The following is a 20,881-nucleotide window of genomic DNA, read 5'->3' as shown; positions in this document are numbered from 1 at the left end:
ACAACCCCCAGGAAGTAGACTGTGTGCATTTATAATACATGGCTACACTTCAAGTTTCTTTAAAGCCCGGTTCACACTGTGCAATTTATAGTAATCCTACATGATTTTAGCTTGTCAAACTGCACAAACATGATGCCCATGTCACGCTGTAAGATCTCAGTTGTCATACTGTCAGAATGAACAACAACAAAGCACCAAACACGGACCTGCAAGAAAACCAATCCAGAGCTTAACATCATCCATTCAGTAAACCGAGTTCTGAAATGAAACTTTCAGGATTAAACATAAACAATATGTAGTGTTTATGTACCTCACAATGTGCACTAATAGTAAAACCAGAAAAAAATGCTGTTTTGACATTTATTAAAAGTTAATTTTGTAATCAGATTCGTCACTCCTATGTGTTCTTGGTTTAATGCTTGTCGTAGCTGAACTCACTCTGCATAAAAAGCCTGAAACCTTCAGACACTGCCAGAACTTCATCAGAGAAATTATTTGATCACAACGGCCACTATGTGCTTGTTGGTGAACATGTCAAACCAACAATCTAAGATCACAGATATAGGATTACAGGACTTTCCCTAATTTCCCAAATTTTACCTCAACTGACGAAATTGTGCCTGAAATCGCAGAGTATGAGCAGGGCTTAACTATAATGTACAGTGAGAATATGAAGAAAAAAAAAGTGTTACATAGACTGGACGAAAACAGCAATGTGGTGCAATTGTTATTTATTGAGCCAAAAAAGTAAATCTACTATATTTTAACAGCAAACTGCATATAAATCAGACTTTGCAAAAGATTTAGCAAAGACCTTTAAAAATATAATTGAATAAAAATTTATTTAAATACTTTTATATCTGCAGCCTACAATAACTCTAACGTATGCCATTATTTGCTTGAAATCTTTTGTATTGCTGTAAAAATGCACTTTTTTTTCATCTCCACATCTCCAGTGCAGATCCACAGGGACTGTGAAGACTGATAAATAGAATTTATTGCTCTTAATCCAACAATTTGATTAATAGTTATTTTTTTTTTGTAAGGGCTTAGTTTTATAATGAATGCTCATTAGTTTTTTCATTCCAGTTCATTTTGGTGGGCAAAATACAGTGGGCCTACAATGATGATGGATTGAATAATCTAATACAGACACACACACACACACACACACACACACACACACACACACACACGTTTTATGTAAGCTAATTACTGCTAATGTACAAAGTTTTTTTTTTTTGGATAATTTAGAGTTTGGGGGCGACGCAGTGGCGCAGTAGGTAGTGCTGTCACCTCACAGCAAGAAGGTGGTTCGAGCCTCGGCTGGGTCAGTTGGCGTTTCTGTGTGGAGTTTGCATGTTCTCCTCGCGTTTGCGTGGGTTTCCTCCAGGTGATCTGGTTTCCCCCACAAGCACAAACACATGTGGTACATGTGAATTGGGTAAGCTAAATTGACTGTAGTGTATGAGTGTGAATGAGTGTGTGTGTGGATGTTTCCCAGTGATGGGTTGCAGCTGGAAGGGCATCCGCTGCATAAAAACATATGCTGGATAAGTTGACGGTTCATTCCGCTGTGGGGACCCCAGATTAATAAAGGGACTAAGCCGAAAAGAAAATGAATGAATTTAGAGTTTGTTTGTTTGTTTGACTGTTTATCAGATATTGTAGACTATATAAGGTTCAGTGCTAAAAACCTAGAAAACCTAATTATTTATTTATCACAGTGTTTTCTTTATATACATTACAAAACCTAATGGTTCAAAAAAAGGTAGATTTTTTTTTTTAACATGATCGTTATCTGTATTTACACAGCAAAGCATACAAGAAAGACCACACATTTCTTAAAATCAGTCATTTTAGAAAAAAAAAAAACACTGAAGAATTTTCCACAAAACAGCTCAATACAAAGCTATAGGCGCATGCTCTCATCCCATATACTCAGAATAACAGAGAAGGAATAGTGGTAAGCAAGACTGAGACATAGAGCAGTAGGTAGATGTCAAGCCTGTTGTCTCTGACTCTGTCGGCCCTCTGTAATGACTATTTAAACCCACATTCTGCCCTTTCTGCCCTCTGCATTGGCTTGAGTGATTTGTGGGCTCATGGGACTGGAGATGTGCTGTTTTGCACTGAGCCAGCGATCGACAGTCTCCCTCTCCACCTTGGTCTGCCCCACATGCTTCCAGTCTTTTCCTGCCGCTCTTTGATGTGAGATCAGAGAGAGCCGCTTTGGCACACAATGCTGGTCAATCAGGTGCCGTGTCAATCTACTGCAGAGCTGTCTATTGCCTAAATAAGTCCAAACTGCACAAAACGGCATTTAAGTACAGTAAGAGTCTCTTTGTCACACCACTGGATAGCATAAACATGGAGTGCTTGTTTAAATGGATAGTTCAAAACTGAAAGTCATTTTGTAATTACTCTGGTGGTGTACTGCCTTCCTTTTTCATTCACAACAGAAGAGAAAAGCCCCCTTGTAAATTCTCTGTATGTACTGGATTATTAGTTTGAATAAAATTGTAATATCAGTTTAATTCAGCTATAAAGATGTGATAACGTCTTCCAAATATTAAATAAAAATATAACAATTTAGATAATATTTTTGCTAAAATGATACTTGGAAACAACAAATATTTTCAACATAGGCTCATTCTGAAAACGTAGCCCTATATACATTTCTGCAGATCGTGAATTATGTAGCCAGAGCTACGTATGGCTGCATTTCATCTTTAAAACGAACGCTAGGGGGCGGTAAGACACCATTCCTTTCTCGCTTACCAGCTGACCGCTTACCTCATATGGACAGCTTTTCTGCTCTTACAAGTTTGTCTGGTAGCTCACTATGTACATCGGCAGACTTGAGACGCAGAGCAGAGTTGGCCATGACAACGAGGTTCGAGTCTGGCGAAGAAAGGTTCTATAAAGTGGGTAAGACAAAAACAAAAGCTAAAAAAAAAAAAAAACGTAAATAACAGAGTGAGAATGCGTTAAAATCTGAAAAATGTGGTAAAAATTAGGGGTCTTTTTTTTCTGGGTTGCTTTTAAAACAGTCGGTTGGGTTTAGGGAAGGGGGAGGGCAGGTCAATCAGTGCTTTTTAAAACACTATTGGTTGGGTTTAGGGAAGGAGGAGGGTGGGGGTATCGGTCGATTGGTTAGTTAGTAAGTCAGTCAGTCGAAAGAAGCCTCTGGTGAATTTACGTGAGAACGGCAGGTGTGAATGGCACGTGCAAGGGAAATTTGAGATCTGAAAAAGCGTACACAGTGGCCTTTGGTGGATTTACATGAGTACAGCAGGCACGAATGGCACTCGTGAGAGAAATTTGAGATCTGAAAAAGTGTACACAGTGGCCTCTGGTGGTTTCCGAAAACAAAAACTGCAAAAAACGTAGCTCCTGGGACTCTCCAGAAATTTATGTAGGGGTACGTGACCAGAATATTTTCATTTTCTTGTGATTAAAAATCAAGGTTAATTCACCAAACCTTGATATATTAATAGTAATAAAAAAAAGGTATTTAATAGTTTAAAAATGAATAGTCACATCTAAAAACATTCTTTGTTCATTTATGTAAAAAATGCTCTAAATAACAACTTTTTTTCCAATGTCAGTAGTTTACAGAACAGAATAACAGTATGTTTTAATCAAACATGAATATATATTTAATCCAGAAAACAACTGAGATTTTTTAAATTGTCCATTTCATTTTTATCTGTGGTCCAGAAGAAAAACAACAACACCAGGACAAATAAATAATAGCTGAATTTTCATTTTTTGGGGGGTAAAGTACCAATTTAACAAAAACTTTAAAAGAGCATGCTAAATGAATAAATGCAAATGTAAACTTAGTTATATGTTTATATAATAAATAAATAAGTTAATTAAAAAATTAATTAAAATAGCTTTTGTCTACTAAAACAATAATAAAACTTACTTGGAATATCTGACAGGTGCATTTTCTGTTAAGTTGTTGTAAAAACTAAATGTACTGTTAAAATAGCACTATAAAAACAAACATGAATTGAATAGAATTATGCAATGAGAAAATCAATTTTAAAAATCTATAAGAATCTGCTATTGATTACATAAAAAGCGGGAAGCTCAGAAATGCCTTTATATTGGTGGGCGAGAAACTGTTATCGTAGATCTGACTGAGCCTCCAGGGTTTAAGCCCCTATTTTATTTGTCTCACGTTCCCAATAACACATAAAAGCCCTGGGTGGAGTACTGCAGCTTTAATGAGAGCCCCCAGAGTCTGTGAAGCCCTCAGACGACAAGCATGCTGATCCTGCCAGTAATGGGCCTACAAGCCCCTTGTTAGGCATGTTAATGCATCTGATCTGCAGTCAACAGCCAAAACAAAGAGACTGTTATAAGAGGCTTAAATAGTATGACTATGATCTGGAATATTTGGGGAAAGGTGTTTAAGATACCACTGGAGAACATTATTAGGCTGCCATTACAAAGCTAAAGTTCTGATGTATATTTAAAAGAAACAACTTACTCCCCAACCCTCCCCCACCCCACCGCCGCCAAAAATGACTCAAAATTTACTCACCTTTAGTTAATTTCAAGCCTTTAGGAGTTTTTTTTTACTTGTTGAACACAAAAGCAGGTATTCTGGAGAATTTTGGAAACTAAACCCTCCCTGATTTCCATTGTAAAAAATACTATGGTTTTCAAATGTGAGTAAATGATGACAGAACTTTCCATAACCGATCATTTACTCACCTTTTACTTGTTTTAAACCTGTTTAACTTTTATATTTTGTTGAAAAATAACCTTAAAATATTGTCCTTAGTGTTGAAAATCATAAAGACTTGGAACACTTGGAGTATATAGAGATTACATTTTTATTTTTGGGTGAACTGACCCTTTAAATTTCAACATTTTCTGCTGAACATCAAACACTTTGCAATTGAAACCTACAAGAACTTTATAAAATCTGAAACTGGATGTAAAATTATTGTATAACATATTTTAATTATCAAATAAACCTGACATCAACAAAATACATCAACTATACAGCGGCTTATTGGGCTGATTGGAGTTTTGTTTGAAGACTGCTGTTACAGTACAGTATGGGTGGTACACAGACCTCCCTTCTCACTCACATTCCTTCCATCCGGGGAAGATGAATTAGGAAGAAAACAAGAGAAGAACATCAAGCCCCCGACCGTGATGAAAGCCTTCCCACTTAAGAGAATATTAGGAGAGTAAACTACTTCAGCAGCGGGATGTGAAATATCAAATTAGCCTCATTTAACATCAAACAGAATAAGTGAAAGTAAATGACTACTTTTTTACAGGATGTTGCACCTGCAAAAATAAATAAATTCCACATGTGTGCATGTCATCATGCAAGTTATATACTATGCAATTTATGCATATAAAATAATTAATAACATAATACAATATGTGGCTTTTGCAAATATGCTGCCCAGTAAATATTAAGTGTAATTATTTATATATATATATATATATATATATATATATATATATATATATATATATATATATATATATATATATATATATATATATATATATATATATATATATATATATATATATACACATACACACACACACTTGAAGTCAGAATTATTAGCCACCCTGTTTTTTCCCCAATTTCTGTTTAACGGAGCGAAGATTTTTTCAACACATTTCTAAATATAATAGTTTTAATAACTCATTTCTAATAACTAATTTATTTTATCTTTGACATGATGACAGTAAATAATATTTGACTAGATATTTTTTAAGACACTTCTATACAGCTTAAAGTGACATTTAAAGGCTTAACTAGGTTAATTAGGTTAACTAGGCAGGTTAGGGTAATTAGGCAAGTTATTGTATAATGCTGGTTTGTTCTGTAGACTTAACGTGGCTAATAGTAATGACCTTTAAATGGTTTTTTAAAAAAATTAAAAACTGCTTTTATTTTAGCCGAAATAAAACAAACAAGACTTTCTCCAGAAGAAAAAAATATTATCAGACATATTGTGAAAATTTCTTTGCTCTGTTAAACATCATTTGGGAAATATTTAAAGAAGAAAAAAAAAAATCAAAGGGGGGCTAATAATTCTGACTTCAACTGTATATATATATATATATATATATATATATATATATATATATATATATATATATATATATATATATATATATATATTTTTTTTTTTTTTTTTTTTTTTTTCTCTTCTAAGGTTAAAATATTGGTATTGTGCTTTCTAAAAATTACCATAAAAGTGTCAAAATATGGCTTATTTTGTTATTTTATGCAAAAAACTGAATATAGACAATAGAGTATTAGTACACTGTAATAAATTCCCAGAATTTATTCACAGTAAATTACATTAGCCTCATGTTAGAGGATTTAACTGTAAATTTTATGTATTTAGAATTTTATTGTAAAATTAAGGTAGGCATCATGATCACAGCAAATTATTGTAAAAATGCCTGTATCCTTGGCACATTGGTTACAGGAATTCAAACACTATTAATATTTTATTCAACATAGAAATTAATACACATTAACTTTTATGCTATTACAGGCACTATTTTTATTTTTAGAAATATTTACAGAATTATTGTTATTTTGAAGTACCTCACAGTAAATTACTGTGAATTTCAATAAAGTACCCTACTATGAAAGTAATGCAATTATTAGCCAGTAATTTACTGTAACTTTAAGAGCAAAATATTTTACAGTGGATTAGTTGATAGTTGATTTTACAGTGGATTAGGTGATTGTTTAATAATTAATATTTCATGTTTATATAAATAAACTGTATTATGTTAAATATAATAGTCAAAAAATACTAAAAATGACAGTCACACTTCATGGTCACACTTTATTTTGATGGTCTGTTTGTTGTATTTAAGTTACATTGCATCTACATGCCAACTAATTCTCATTAGATTATAAGTAGACGGTTAGATTGGGGTTAGGGTTAGTGTTAGGGTTGAGGTTAGTGTAAGTTAACATGTTTTTGCAAAGTTTCTTATATTAAATTTATATAAATTTAAATTTACTAGAACTTCTATCTTAAGCTGCTTTGACAGTCTACATTGTAAAAGCGCTATAGAAATAAAGATGAATAAAATAAAATAAAATTAAATTAAATTAAATTAAATTGAACTGATTTGAATTGAATTGAATTGAATTGAAGAAAAGCTATTTTTCCAAGCTATTTTCAGGTTCTAGGTTCACCTTTAGGTCTGGTCTAGCCAAAAGCATAACAGTACCTACTAGGGAGGTGGGTATAAAGATAGCAAGGTCCCATGTTATTGATCAAATTTGAATAAACAACCTATGCATGCAACACACAAATGCTTTATCTAACCTCCCGGCGATTCTGATATTGCATCGCGATAATGATAATCTTTTGATATATTGTGCAGCACTAATTTTCATACATATTCTCCAGAACACTAAATTTCTAAACCTAAATATCAAAATGGTCCTTGCAAAGTTCTAACCTTTAAGGACAAGAAGAAGATGACAGGAACATTGGGCAGATCAATACAACACCGTGGCCGCTGGACAATCTCCTCAGATTTATGATCTCTGTGGCAGCCAGTTGAATAAAGTCCATCTGCAGTTCTCACAATGAGCCTCGTTTTATAGCATCTGCCAGCTGTAGCTCATACATATGCTCTTTTTGTCCCTTAAGGGCACCCTTAATAAGGCCGCCCAATCAGTTTGCTTCATAAAGGCCCGTACAGCCATAGAGACAACAGTCGACTTCTCTTGGCAGAAACACACACACAGGCGAAGCAGTGATAACATTTTTAGGGTCTGGGCAGATTTATAATTTGACCCTCCCCTGCCATTGAGGGTTGATTGTGGGGATTAGAGATAGTACCTGCTGTATGATAAGGAACAAAAGACTTCATATTTACAATGGCAAATTCAATACACCAGCCCAGGCAATAAAGTCAGCCACAACAGGGTAACGTGATGAACACCTTCATCTCGGCCAGAGATTAGCTGGTGGGCTTATTATGGCTCGTCTTTACTAATAAGCGAGCAATAAACAGAGACGTTTTTTTTCAGGTTGTAAATTTTTCTCTTGTTTTTAAGCACCAGTCAGGGGAGTTGCTACAGTCCCACTGATAAGCTTTATATCTTCTGACTTTTGTTTGCCTCTGTCTCTCTCTGTGTGAATGAGGTGATCCGTGTAATTTCCGACATCAATGAAAACCAGACATCTTACAGCAGTCTCTGGCACGGGGAGAATACACGACAAATCGCTTCAATGATAAAACTGTCATACTAACTGAATCGCTGGAGTAAAAACTGGCAGGAGGCTCCAAATAACCAATTAGAACTGAAATTCCAAACACTGACAGCTCTGTTTCCCATGGCGTCCTGGGAAAACCCTCTAGAGTTTATAGAACGGCACTTCTGGATTTCAATGGGAATTTGAACTTGTTTATTTAAAGTATGATTGCTTTTGAGAAGTGTATTGTGTATATGTCTGCTGATCGAACGTCAGAAGAACTGAAGGAGCAAATTCACCTGTCTGACTGGATCAGATTAACACATAACTTCAACACATGTTCGGCTTTGAGGTAATTGATAGCTAGAACGTGAAACTCCCTTTGTCAAGCTTATATTGAAGCTTTCTGCAAAGAGCCTGCTGATGACTTTATATATGATCCCAAACTAAACCTAAACATACCGCCATACTGAAAACCTGATGTCTGCCATCATCAATGAAGATTTCTTTCTACGGTGTTATATAGATCAATATACAGACAGACAGAAGACAGGCAGAAAGATAGATAGAGCAGAGAGATAGAGAAATAGACAGAGAGGCAGGCAGGCAGGCAGGCAGGCAGGCAGGCAGGCAGATAGATAGATAGATAGATAGATAGATAGATAGATAGATAGATAGATAGATAGATAGATAGATAGATAGATAGATAGATAGATAGATAGATAGATAGATAGATAGATAGATAGATAGATAGATAGATAGATAGATAGATAGATAGATAGATAGATAGATAGATAGATAGATAGATAGATAGATAGACAACAAATTGATGAACAGACAAATGGATGGATGGATGGATGGATGGATATATATATAGATGGATGGATGGATATACGGGTGGACAAATGGACTAACGAATTGGACAGACATATGGATGGATGGATGGATGGAATAGATGGATGGATGGATGGATGGATGGATGGATGGATGGATGGATGGATGGATGGATGGATGGGTGGATGGGTGAATGGATGGATGGATGGATGGATGGATGGATGGATGGATGGATGGATGGATGGATGGATATACGGGTGAACAAATGGACTAACAAATTGGACAGACAAATGGATGGATGGATGGATGGATGAGTTTTTAAATAGAGAAAAGTTATGAAGAATCCAAGGAAAATGTGATAAACAGTGAAAAACAACTTACATTCTTTCACTTACATTCAGAGTCTGACAATGCTGTCTGAACTTGCTCAATTCAGCAAATACACTGGGAAAGCACACGCTGCCTGAGCCCAGAAAGCAGCAGGGCACAAGTCATTTACCCACACTTACTGTTTCTCTTTCGTTCTCATCAGCTCTTGACCAAAAAAAAAAAAAAGTAAAATGCCTCCCGAAGGAAAATAAACACGATTCGGCCCAGTGAAGACATCTGTCCTTCGAAAAGAATATAAAAGATCTAACTGTTTAAACAGCTGTGAGGATACTCAGTCCTTTTGAACGTTTTTGAAAGACAAGCACTGAAAAAACACAGAGCTTGGAGTCGCAGCCCAAGGGTCAGATATGAGACAAATGACAAATCTCTTTCTGATGACACAACAGCATGTGTGTGAGGTTGTGTACAGGTTATCAGGCCACATGAATCTGATTTTTGATTTACAGTTCATCACCCTAAACTATTTCTAAAGCTCAGCACTATTATTCATAGGTCACAAATAAAGCCTATAATAATTATATGTACAGTACGCATGCAAATATTAGTGTGTGTGCTTCCTTTATAAATATCTATATTGTGTACACATACACATAAGTATTATTTAGTGAATTGAGGTCTATGTATATGCGCCCTATCCTGTCACAGTCAGAGCGAAGCATGTTGGTAACCCAATTCTAGAAAACTTTTCTAAAAGAACCTTGATGTGGGGCTCTTCTTCCCAACAATATCTCTTCTAGCTGTCAAAGTCAGTCATTATTTTTCCTATTGACATTCGTCTCTGATATAGCGTGGCTCATCAGCCCTCTCTGTCGCGTCTTTCATGTCGCAGGTTCTACCCCTCCGCCCCCACGAGGAGTTCTGATGTCCTACGATTTTAAGCTGGAGCGTCTTTTTTTTCTCCCCCCGTCCCGCCGTGCTGCATGAACGTGGGGTCCTTCGCCTCGGCGGCCAATTACAGAGCAAGGTAATGAGCAGCTACGTTCTCCTTACAGCCCAGATTGACACTCTCTCCCACTCATTTGTCAACAAATCAGGATGGATGGCGTGGGGGCGATATTGAGCCGGAGGTGTCGCACTCAGAGACGCGGTTGCCGAGCAGCATCTCCTGCTCGTTATCATTGACAAGTTGTCTGGAGCTGAGAGATTTGCGAATCCTTCGCCTTTGTCATCTCAAGATCATTTGTTCGTGATTCGGTACTTATTCCATGCATAGCCTAACAGTTATAGCCTACTCGGGTAGACTAAGCCTAGTTTTGGCATTTGTCTATGGACTGCATGGGACTTGCATAACAAAATCAGGAGCTGTAAGTTACACTTAGCGCAAACAAACAAAACTTAGTTTTATGAAAGTCAGGCAGGATATAGTCAAAGATATCAGCGTTTTCTTAGGCAGGCCTGTTTTAACCAGCACATTGTTTAAAACACATTACAACAGCATCAATTTAGTAAATTTTTTATTTAATTGTTTAATTAATTACTTTATTTAACAATAATACACTATAGTAAACGTTTTCAAATATTTAGAGTTCTTTATAGATAGATAAATCTTTGGTTTTATATTGTATCTTACTATATACAGTTGAAGTCAGAATTATTAGCCCCCACCCCTGTTTATTTTTTCCCCCAATTTCTGTTTAACAGAGAGAAGATTTTTTCAACACATTTCTAAACATAATAGTTTTAATAACTCATTTCTAATAACTGATTTATTTTATCTTTGCCATGATGACAGTAAATAATATTTGACTAGATATTCTTCAAGACACTTCTATACAGCTTAAAGTGACATTTAAAGGCTTAACTAGGTTAATTAGGTTAACTAGGCAGGTTAGGGTAATTAGGCAAGTTATTGTGTAACAATCGTTTGTTCTGTAGACTATCGAAGAAAAAAATAGCTTAAAGGGGCTAATAATTTTGACCTTAAAATGGTTTTAAAAAAATTAAAACTGCTTTTATTCTAGCCAAAATAAAACAATCAAAGACTTTCTCCAGAAGAAATAAAAATATTATTTGAAATAATGTGAAAATGTCCTTGCTCTGTTAAACATCATTTGGAAAATATAAAAAAAAATTTATAAAATTTAAAGTGGGGGCAAATAATTCTGACTTCAACTGTATATACTGTATAGATAGATAGATAGATAGATAGATAGATAGATAGATAGATAGATAGATAGATAGATAGATAGATAGATAGATAGATAGATAGATAGATAGATAGATAGATAGATAGATAGATAGATAGATAGATAGATAGATTGATAGATAGATAGATAGATAGATAGATAGATAGATAGATAGATAGATAGATAGATAGATAGATAGATAGATAGATAGATAGATAGATAGATAGATAGATACTGTATACATACACACACATACTTCTTTTATTGTATCTCATATTTATTATATTTTACATTTATTTATTTTTAAAATCTATTTATAATATTTAAAAATATGAAAAATTACAAATTTAATATATTTTATATCAATAATGATAATAAATTATAATAATAAATGGAAAAATTTGGAAAAATATTTTTTTAAAGCTTTAAAATATTTTTCCAGATTTTTCAAGTGCCTTGGACTGACTTTTGCAGTTTATTCTGATAAATCCCCTACCCAAAGAGCATCGACACATTATTTAAGCTACCCCTGAGCATGTTTTGTTTGATTTTGGATTGATAATAATAACAGTTTGCAAATATTTTGGGGGCTTTTTTATGTGTGTGTGCTGCAAAATGACCATTTATTCACATTTGAACACACAGACACTTACTTGATTCTTTGTGCTCCTCTGGGCCGGATGAGCCGTCTACCAAGAGCCCAGACAAGCCAAAGAGCTTCTTCCCAGCATCCTCCGCTACCTTCAAGGCATTTGGAGAGCCAGCGGGGACACGGGCACCCCCAAAGTCAAAATCTTTTCCCTCCACATCTGTGTAGCGGAGGTGAGGTGAAGCCTCTGGATCGAGACAGCCCTTCAAGCGCTTGGCAGGGAGGAAGGCAGACTGGTAAAGCCCTGCATCTCGCTCCTCAGGTGGGGAGGAGAACGGCCGGAAAGCTCCAACTGCGCCATGGTTGAGCATACCCAGTGGTGAGCAGTCAAGGTTGGGTGGGGCAAACTGTGGGTGAAGGTGGAGCAGAGGGGTGGGAAAGTCTCGAGTGGGAAAGCCTCCTTGCCGATGGTACATGGAGGCAAATGTGTACGAGCCGCTGGGAAACGAGAGGTGCATGTCCTTTTCCAAAGTGACTGGCACTCCAAACGGCCGAGGGGGCTGGCAGGGTATGGAGGCATCTCGTCCAGCCTCGGCTGTTGATGCCAGGACCATCAGGGCAGGAGAGGTCAGCGGGCTGGGCATATAGGAGGAGTTCTCCATCTTAAAGGCAGTCCGGTGGAGGTCCATTTGAACAGCGTAATGTACACCCGAACTCAGTGTAATGGGATGAGGAGATATGAAGGAGACTGAGTTCAACAGTTATGAACAGATGCCTCACAGACCAGTCATCCTCTGATGGAAAGCTGTTGCGAAGGAGAAAAAAACAGCATGTCAGTATGAGCCTGAAAACACAAATTTACACATGTATGTCATGGCGATTTTCTTTTTTTTTAAATGTCATATATTGAATATAGAATATTTAGACCACAAATGAGTCTTTAAATAAAGGTCTGCTAGTATGTGATATGATTATGTGAATTTACACAATGAGATGTTATTAAAGAGATATTCATTCATTCTTTTTTTTTTCAAGTCAGTCCCTTTATTAATCAGGGGTCGCCACAGCGGAATGAACCGCCAACTTATCCAGCATTTGTTTTACGCATCGGATACCCCTCCAGCTGCAACCATGCCTGGTAAATATTAAAGAGATAGTCCACCCAAAAAAATACAATGTATTCACTTTTAATCATCCTCAAGTGGTTTCAAACATTTATGAGCTTCTTTATTCTCTTATAGAAGAAATGTTGAAGAAAGCTGGAAACCTGTAACTATTGACTTTCATCGTAGGAAAAACAGGAATGATTACATGTTTTCAGCTTCCTTCAGTATATCTTCTTTTGTGTTCAACAGAAGAAAGTCAAACAGATTTAAAACAATTAAAGGGTGAGAAAACGATGACAGATTTTATTTTTTGGATGAACTATCCCTTTTAACAAGTTGCTTGCCCTGTAATATAATAAAGGTTAACCTTGGTATAATGCATTTTTATTCAGAATACATAATTACATGATTTTGTTTACAATGTTGCTAGTGTATTTCGCTGCCAAACAAACAAAACTAAGTTTTATGAAAGTCAGGTAGGAAATAGTCACAGATATCAGTGTCCTCTTAGAAACAAGCAAAGGGTGAGAAAACAATGACAGATTTTTTTATTTTTATTTGGACGAACTATCCCTTTAACAAGTTGCTTGCCCTGTAATAAAACAGGTTGAGGTAGGAATAATGCATTTTTATTCAGAATACATAAATACATGATTTTCTTTTTAATGTTGCAAGTGTATTTCGCTGCCATTTTGCATGAATCAATTTTAAACAACACTGAACATTTAATTAACTAAATTAGTATTGTTTAAGAAGAAAAAATATTCTGATATTACTTATGGTTTTGAGTTTTTAGGTTTAAAGGGTTAAAATGAATGAAAACACTGGGTGTTATTTAAATTTAATATTTTGAAGGCAGAAAAATTAAAACATTATTATATTAATAATTTAAAAAACTTGAATACATTATTTTAAAGGACGAGCTAATTATATACCTTCTGCGGTCGGTCATAAGAAGACAATCAAATAATCAGTTTATTATATCAATAAAAATAGCAATAAAAATAGCAACAAGATAATTATGAAAACAAAACTTCAAAGTTTAGATTTAGGTCATTTAAACGCCAATTATAGACTGACTAAATTATTTGTGCATGCCGCTGTTTTTATCATTTAATAAAACTAATAAAATCTATTTTTATAACTTTCGCACAAGTTAGTGATTGTTTCCACTACAGTGAACTCTGCTTTTAAATAAGGCTTTAAAGAAGAGATACAGAGTTCAAAATCTGCTTTTGTTGAAAATGTTATTTCGGTATTTGACACGGTAAAATTAAGTTTAAGTTAACTTTCTACTCAAAGGTTTTATACATTGTTTAAGACACAGATGCAGTCCTCAATTCACTGTAAAATTTAATTATGGCTCGCAATAAAGTAAGTTTCTTGAACACAGAAATTTGACACATCATAGGCTCTAAAGTTTTAGTACACTCTGGAAAAGTTATAACGTTAATAATAATCCGCACGCGACAACAAAATGTTAAGAAATTTAGATTCACCACAACACAACAAGAAAGTCTTTAGAAAACACTTCCTAAGAAAAACACATTAGAAAAATATAATAAAGAAAAAGCCTTTGTAGTACTTACAATATTGTAGTCAAGCATCTTATTCTCAGTCAGAGATAAAAATGTTCTTTTATCCAAGGTCAAGTCCAGATTATGTCAGTCGGAAGAGATAACTAAAAGAGAAATGAGCGGTAAAATTGTTATACAGTTTTGACAAGAGTTGAGCTGTTTAGCGCTGTGATATAGATTATGCAGATGCGCGTGATGTGTCAACATCCGATCCGCGCGCACTTCTGTTAATGCGCGCGAGCCGCTCACTGTACCGCCACGCGCTCGCTCGCTCTCTCTCTCTTCTCTCTCTCTCTCTCTCTCTCACACACACATACACATACACACAAACACACTCCTTACAGCTCGTGCCGCTCTGTTAACTTTAAATGTATCATCCTCCACCTCGCTGTACGACTTGGATATTTTGTCAAATGTAAATCTCCATTCTGCGCCTCAACTACAGTGAATGATGTCAGGGCATCAGAGGGATATAAAAGACCACCAATACATTTCCAAATGCTTCTAACATCTTTTTTGCATCGGAATTGGTTAGTTGGGACTCTCACACGCTGGCACGGGAGTCCATCTGCTGGTTAAACATCATATAGCACCTTTAGCGGTAAGGATATTCAATTCACAACATCTGACAGCTTTCATACAGTCTAAGTTATCACAAACAGCGCCAGCGTCAGTTCTGACGACCTTGGCTTGTTGATTTAAAGACTGCATAAATGCTTCTTCTATCATGCTATATTAACTTGACCACCCAAAGCCACACATGGTCAAAATGGCAATTAAATGGTACGGTCTGATTTGACATGATACCCACAGGAATCATGCACTCAAATCATAAACAACAAGCCCTATATTTAGCATATTTATATATATTTAGCATATTTATATATATATATATATATATATATATATATATATATATATATATATATATATATATATATATATATATATATATATATATATATATATATATATACTTTTTTCTTGTTAAATAATAAAGATTACATCTAATTTATATATGCATTATTAGTACGTCATAATATTTTATATATGTATGCATTATACAATGAAGAACTAAAATATTAGACTCAGGCAGCATAAACAAAGCTAAACATACACATACTCGCATAGCCTACATTTGGTTAAGATTTGCTCAGCCTGTCTAGCATTGATAAAGTGTTTGTATAGAGGGGGAACATAAAATAAAGTTACTCTCTCATAAAGAACTGAGGTATTAGCTTGAGTAAATTAAATCACAGTTTAATAGAGGTTTCAGACTTGCTAATTATGACTTCCAAGATCATTAACAAAGTCTTTTAAGTCTCTTGCTTCATAATCCAAGTCCTTAAATGAAAATAAACGAATAAATCTGTATGCTAGAAGGCACGTTTTTGAATATTGAGTCTTACTCTTCTTTTTGAAACTCATTTATTCAGTGCTGAATCAAATTAGTTCAGTTAATTCTGGAAAGCCATGAACCTAATTGGAGTTTAATTGCTGTTTTTAAGTTTTCGGGACAAGTGAAGGAGCGCATCTTTAAAAGCGAGTAAGATGCATCATATAATGATGTGCACCAAAAGAAACCTTTATTTTAAGTGTATACAATCATATTTATAAAATGTAATATATATCACGTAAAATGTATAACTGGTTTTCTCTCTCTCTCTCTCTCTCTCTCTCTCTCTCTCTCTCTCTCTCTCTCATTTATATTCACAGAAATATGCCAATATTTAACAATTTCATATTTCATGATAACAAATTATCTCAGGGGCGCTTAAAAATACTCTGAATAATTTTTGCTTTTACCGTTCACTAATAATGTAAGATGGTTAAAATGATTTAAAAGCATGAATTAATAAATTTTTTTTGTTTAATATTATTTTATTAATATGTTAATATTATTAAAATTTTTACTCCTGTGAAATAAAGAAAACACTATTTTAAAATGGCTGAATTGGTGCTTAAATAGTATTTTTATTCATTCATTCATCATTTTCTTTTCGGCTTAGTCTCTTTATTAATCTGTGGTCGCCACAGCGGAATGAACCGCCTACTTATCCAGCACGTTTTTACGCAGCGGATGCCCTTCCAGCCGCAACCCATCTCTGGGAAACATCCACACACACTCATTCACACTCATACACTATGGACAATTTAGCCTACCCAATTCCCCTGCACCACATGTCTTTGGACTGTGGGGGAAACCGGAGCACCCAGAGGAAACCCACGCGAACGCAGGGAGAACATGCAAACTCCACACAGAAATGCCAACTGACCCAGCCGAAGCTCGAACCAGCGACCTTCTTGCTGTGAGGCGACAGCACTACCTACTGCGCCACTGCGTCACCCGTAGCTGCAGTTATAAACTGCTTACTAACGTTTATTGGTGTAGAGTTAATGCTTAACAGATAAGGAATTCACTATTTGCTAATGCTTAATAAATGGTTTATAGTGTGTAGTTATTATAAAGTGTTACCACAGGGGGGCTAATAATTCTGACTTCAATTGTATATATATATATATATATATATATATATATATATATATATATATATATATATATATATATATATATATATACAGTGCTAAAAGCATCAGCAATTAATCACAACAAGAAAATTTGATACCGCCAGATACCTGCATATGGATATATACAGTATAGGAAAAAGCGAGGAAGACAGAAAGAAGACATCGGTGGCAGACCCGGGATGGAGAACTGTAGTGGGTGTCAAAGTGATGAGCTGTCTGCGCTTCCTCACCATCTGTGCATATGTGTGCGTGTGAACGGAGAACTCCCAACACAGGGAGAAGGCTTGAGTGTGACAAGGAATACAGCGAGACGCATTATGGTGTCCATCATTGATCGCTTCCTCCCAGGAGTCTTGGCGCCTGCTACCAGGAAACAAAAGGTTAAAATATGATACTCCCCTGTTCTCTCCCCCATCAGTGTCCCAGCAGCACCTCTGTTTACAAATCCACAGCGCATTCTCCTTCACTCAGAGTATCCAGCAACCGCACTTATAGTACAGTGTTGAAACTATACAGTCTTGCGATATGACTTCATATATGCTTAAAAATATACAAGATTCCAAATGGGAGTTTTTCAATAGTGCCATAGAAATAAAAATATATATTTTGGGTTCTTCACAAACCCTTTTTAAATGAACAGTTCTTACATTTTTTATGCTTTGAAGAACATTTAACCATCTAGTATTCACATATAGTTACCTTGAAAAAGAACACAGAGTGTAACTTATTCTTTGTTCAATTAAATTAGTTCATCAATTGTTCTGTTTTTTCTAAATTTTGGTTAATTTGTGGACTTTAAACAACCAAAGTAATCTTAACTGTAATATTTTTGTGTGCATGTTTTCACTATATATTCTACATAATACATTTTGAGTGCATAGTACAACTGCATAGTACAACTGCAACCAAAGACGACCAGAGGGTGTGTTTCTATGTTTCGATGTTCACATATTCAGTGCTGCTAAAGTTTTAAACCGTTCTGATGAAGTTATTTTTTTTTTTAATTAATTGCCAAAATTGACCAAAGAGTACCAGAGAGATTTATTTACCCCCAAAAAACACAAAATATATAAACATAATTTTTACATAGCTAGTGTTGTAAAAGTCACCATGTTTTATACCATTATTATTATACCATTAATATTTTATAGTATTCACATAATCAGTCCCGCAAGAACTTTGAAGAAGTTATGATTTAAATTAATATATTTCATGGGATATTAACTATATATATTAAGCATTAAAATAATTTTTTAGAGTATAATAATATATAAGAAATAATAGCTACAGTATATAATAAATAATAGCTAATATAGACAGTATCTTAATATATAATAAAATATAGAATATATGGTAACACAAATAAGTTAAATCATGCATCTACTAACATGAACAAGCAATGAACAATGTATTTATTAGTGTTTATTCATCTTTGTTAAAGTTATAATAATAAAGATTTATAGTTCATTCACTAATGCAAAAGTGACCAAAGAGTCCCAGAGATATTTATTTATCTCAAAACAAATACAGGTATCAACAACACAAAACATCTACCTTTTTGTCACATAGCTAGTGCTTTAAAAGTCACCATGTTTTATACCAGGAGTGTCAAACTCAGTTCCTCGAGGGCCACTGCCCTGCACAGTTTAGTTCAAACCCTGCTTCAACACACTTACCTGTAGGTTTCGAACAAGCCTAAATGACTCAATTAATTTGATCAAGTGTGCTTAATTAAGGTTTGAACTAAGAGCTGCGGCCCTCCAGGAACTTTTGACACCTGTGTTTTATACCGTTCTGATGCAGTCAAATATGAGCAAAGAGCACCTAGAAGTTTATTTTTCAGTATTCACATAGTGCTGCAAGAACTTTGGAGAAGTTATGATTTAAATAAAACTATAAATAAATAAACTTGATGGGAACTATAGATAATAAGCATTAACATTATTGTTTAAAGAGTTTTTATAATAAATAATAGCTAATATATACAGTATAATAATATAAAATAAAATATATATGGAAACACTTTCAAATAAGGTTCCATTAGTTAATGTTAATACATGCATTACTACCATGAACAAGCAATGAATAATGCATTTATAATGAGTTTATTCATCTTTGTTAACCTTAATTAACAATAATAAAAACGTTTAATGCATTAACTGATGTCAATGCATTAGTTAATGCGTAACTAGACTGAACATATCATGTTTTGAGATAAATAAAGCTCTCTGGTACTCTTTAGGCAGTTTTGGCCAAAAAAATAATAAATAAATAAATAAATTAGTCACACTTTACAATAAGGTTTCATTAGTTAATGTGTATTTTCTACAATCTAAGAAAGAACAATTCTGTACAGGTAAAGTTTTTTCTTAGTTCACATTAGTAAATACATAACATTGACAAATGAAACCTTATTGTAACGGGTGACAGGATTGATTATATATATATATATATATATATATATATATATATATATATATATATATATCATTCATTCATTCATTTTGTTTTCGGCTTAGTCCCTGGGGTCTTAATCTGGAGTCGCCACAGCGGAACAACCGCCAATTTATTCAGCATTTGTTTTATGCAGCAGATGCCATTCCAGCTGCAACCCATCACTGGGAAACACATACACACTCATTCAAACACACATACACTACGGACAATTTAGCCTACCCAATTCACCTGTACAGCATGTTGTGGACTGTGGGGGAAACCGGACCACGCGGAGGAAACCCACGCGAACGCAGGGAGAACATGCAAACTCCACACAGAAACGCCAACTGACCCAGCCGAGCCTCGAACCAGCGACCTTCTTGCTGTGAGGCGACAACACTACCTACTGCGCCACTGCGTCACCACTATATATATATATATATATATATATATATATATATATATATATATATATATATATAATATATATATATATATATATATATATATATATATATATATATATATATATATATATATATATATATATATATATATAAATAATAATATATATAGATATTATATATAAAAAAGCCCACAAGCATAACAAGTTCTAAAAAATACAAAGACATGCAAGGAACACAGTCCGGACACACAGACCTTAGGGCTCTGAACAGGAGTGTATGGGCTGTGAAGTGACTAACAGTGAAAGACAATGACAGGCCGAGACCCCCAAACCCACCTCCTCCTCCTCCTCCTCCCCGCCTCCCTCTGTAAGCTCTATCTCTCCTCGCCACAGGCCTGACATTGACATGACACTCCCAAAATAATGATCAACAAACACTCCTCGCCTGAGCGCAAGCGGTCTTCTCCCTTCCTCGCCGTGTCAACAGTGATTAACAAAGACCCCAGCGTCACTACAGACACACGCACCTAACGATGGGCCGAGGCTGAATCTCTAATGCGCCAGACAAACACCACCAACTTCCTTTCACCAGAGGGACCGAAAGCGAAAAAATATAAGGCCGCATATTGCATTAAAGCACAAACGCATGGGAAGTGTGTA

General features: G+C 34.9%; 1 protein-coding gene across 1 annotated transcript in view; it reads right to left on the bottom strand.

Annotated features, from left to right (window-relative positions):
- rnf220b (ring finger protein 220b) overlaps positions 1-15,054 on the bottom strand; it is a 73,163-nt gene extending 58,109 nt beyond the window's left edge. Inside the window, exons 1-2 of the mRNA XM_056463832.1 lie at positions 14,863-15,054; positions 12,232-12,972 (exon numbers count right to left, since the gene is read on the bottom strand). Coding sequence (XP_056319807.1) covers positions 12,232-12,856 — 625 coding nt within the window. The 5' untranslated portion in view covers positions 12,857-12,972; positions 14,863-15,054. The remainder of the gene's footprint in view (positions 1-12,231; positions 12,973-14,862) is intronic.
- Positions 15,055-20,881: the final 5,827 nt, after the last annotated feature.

The sequence above is a fragment of the Danio aesculapii genome, chromosome 8 (genome assembly GCF_903798145.1).
Source record: "Danio aesculapii chromosome 8, fDanAes4.1, whole genome shotgun sequence".
Classification (NCBI taxonomy): domain Eukaryota; kingdom Metazoa; phylum Chordata; class Actinopteri; order Cypriniformes; family Danionidae; genus Danio; species Danio aesculapii.
Note: the sequence above shows the minus strand (reverse complement) of the source record. Positions and strands in the feature narration are given on the sequence as shown.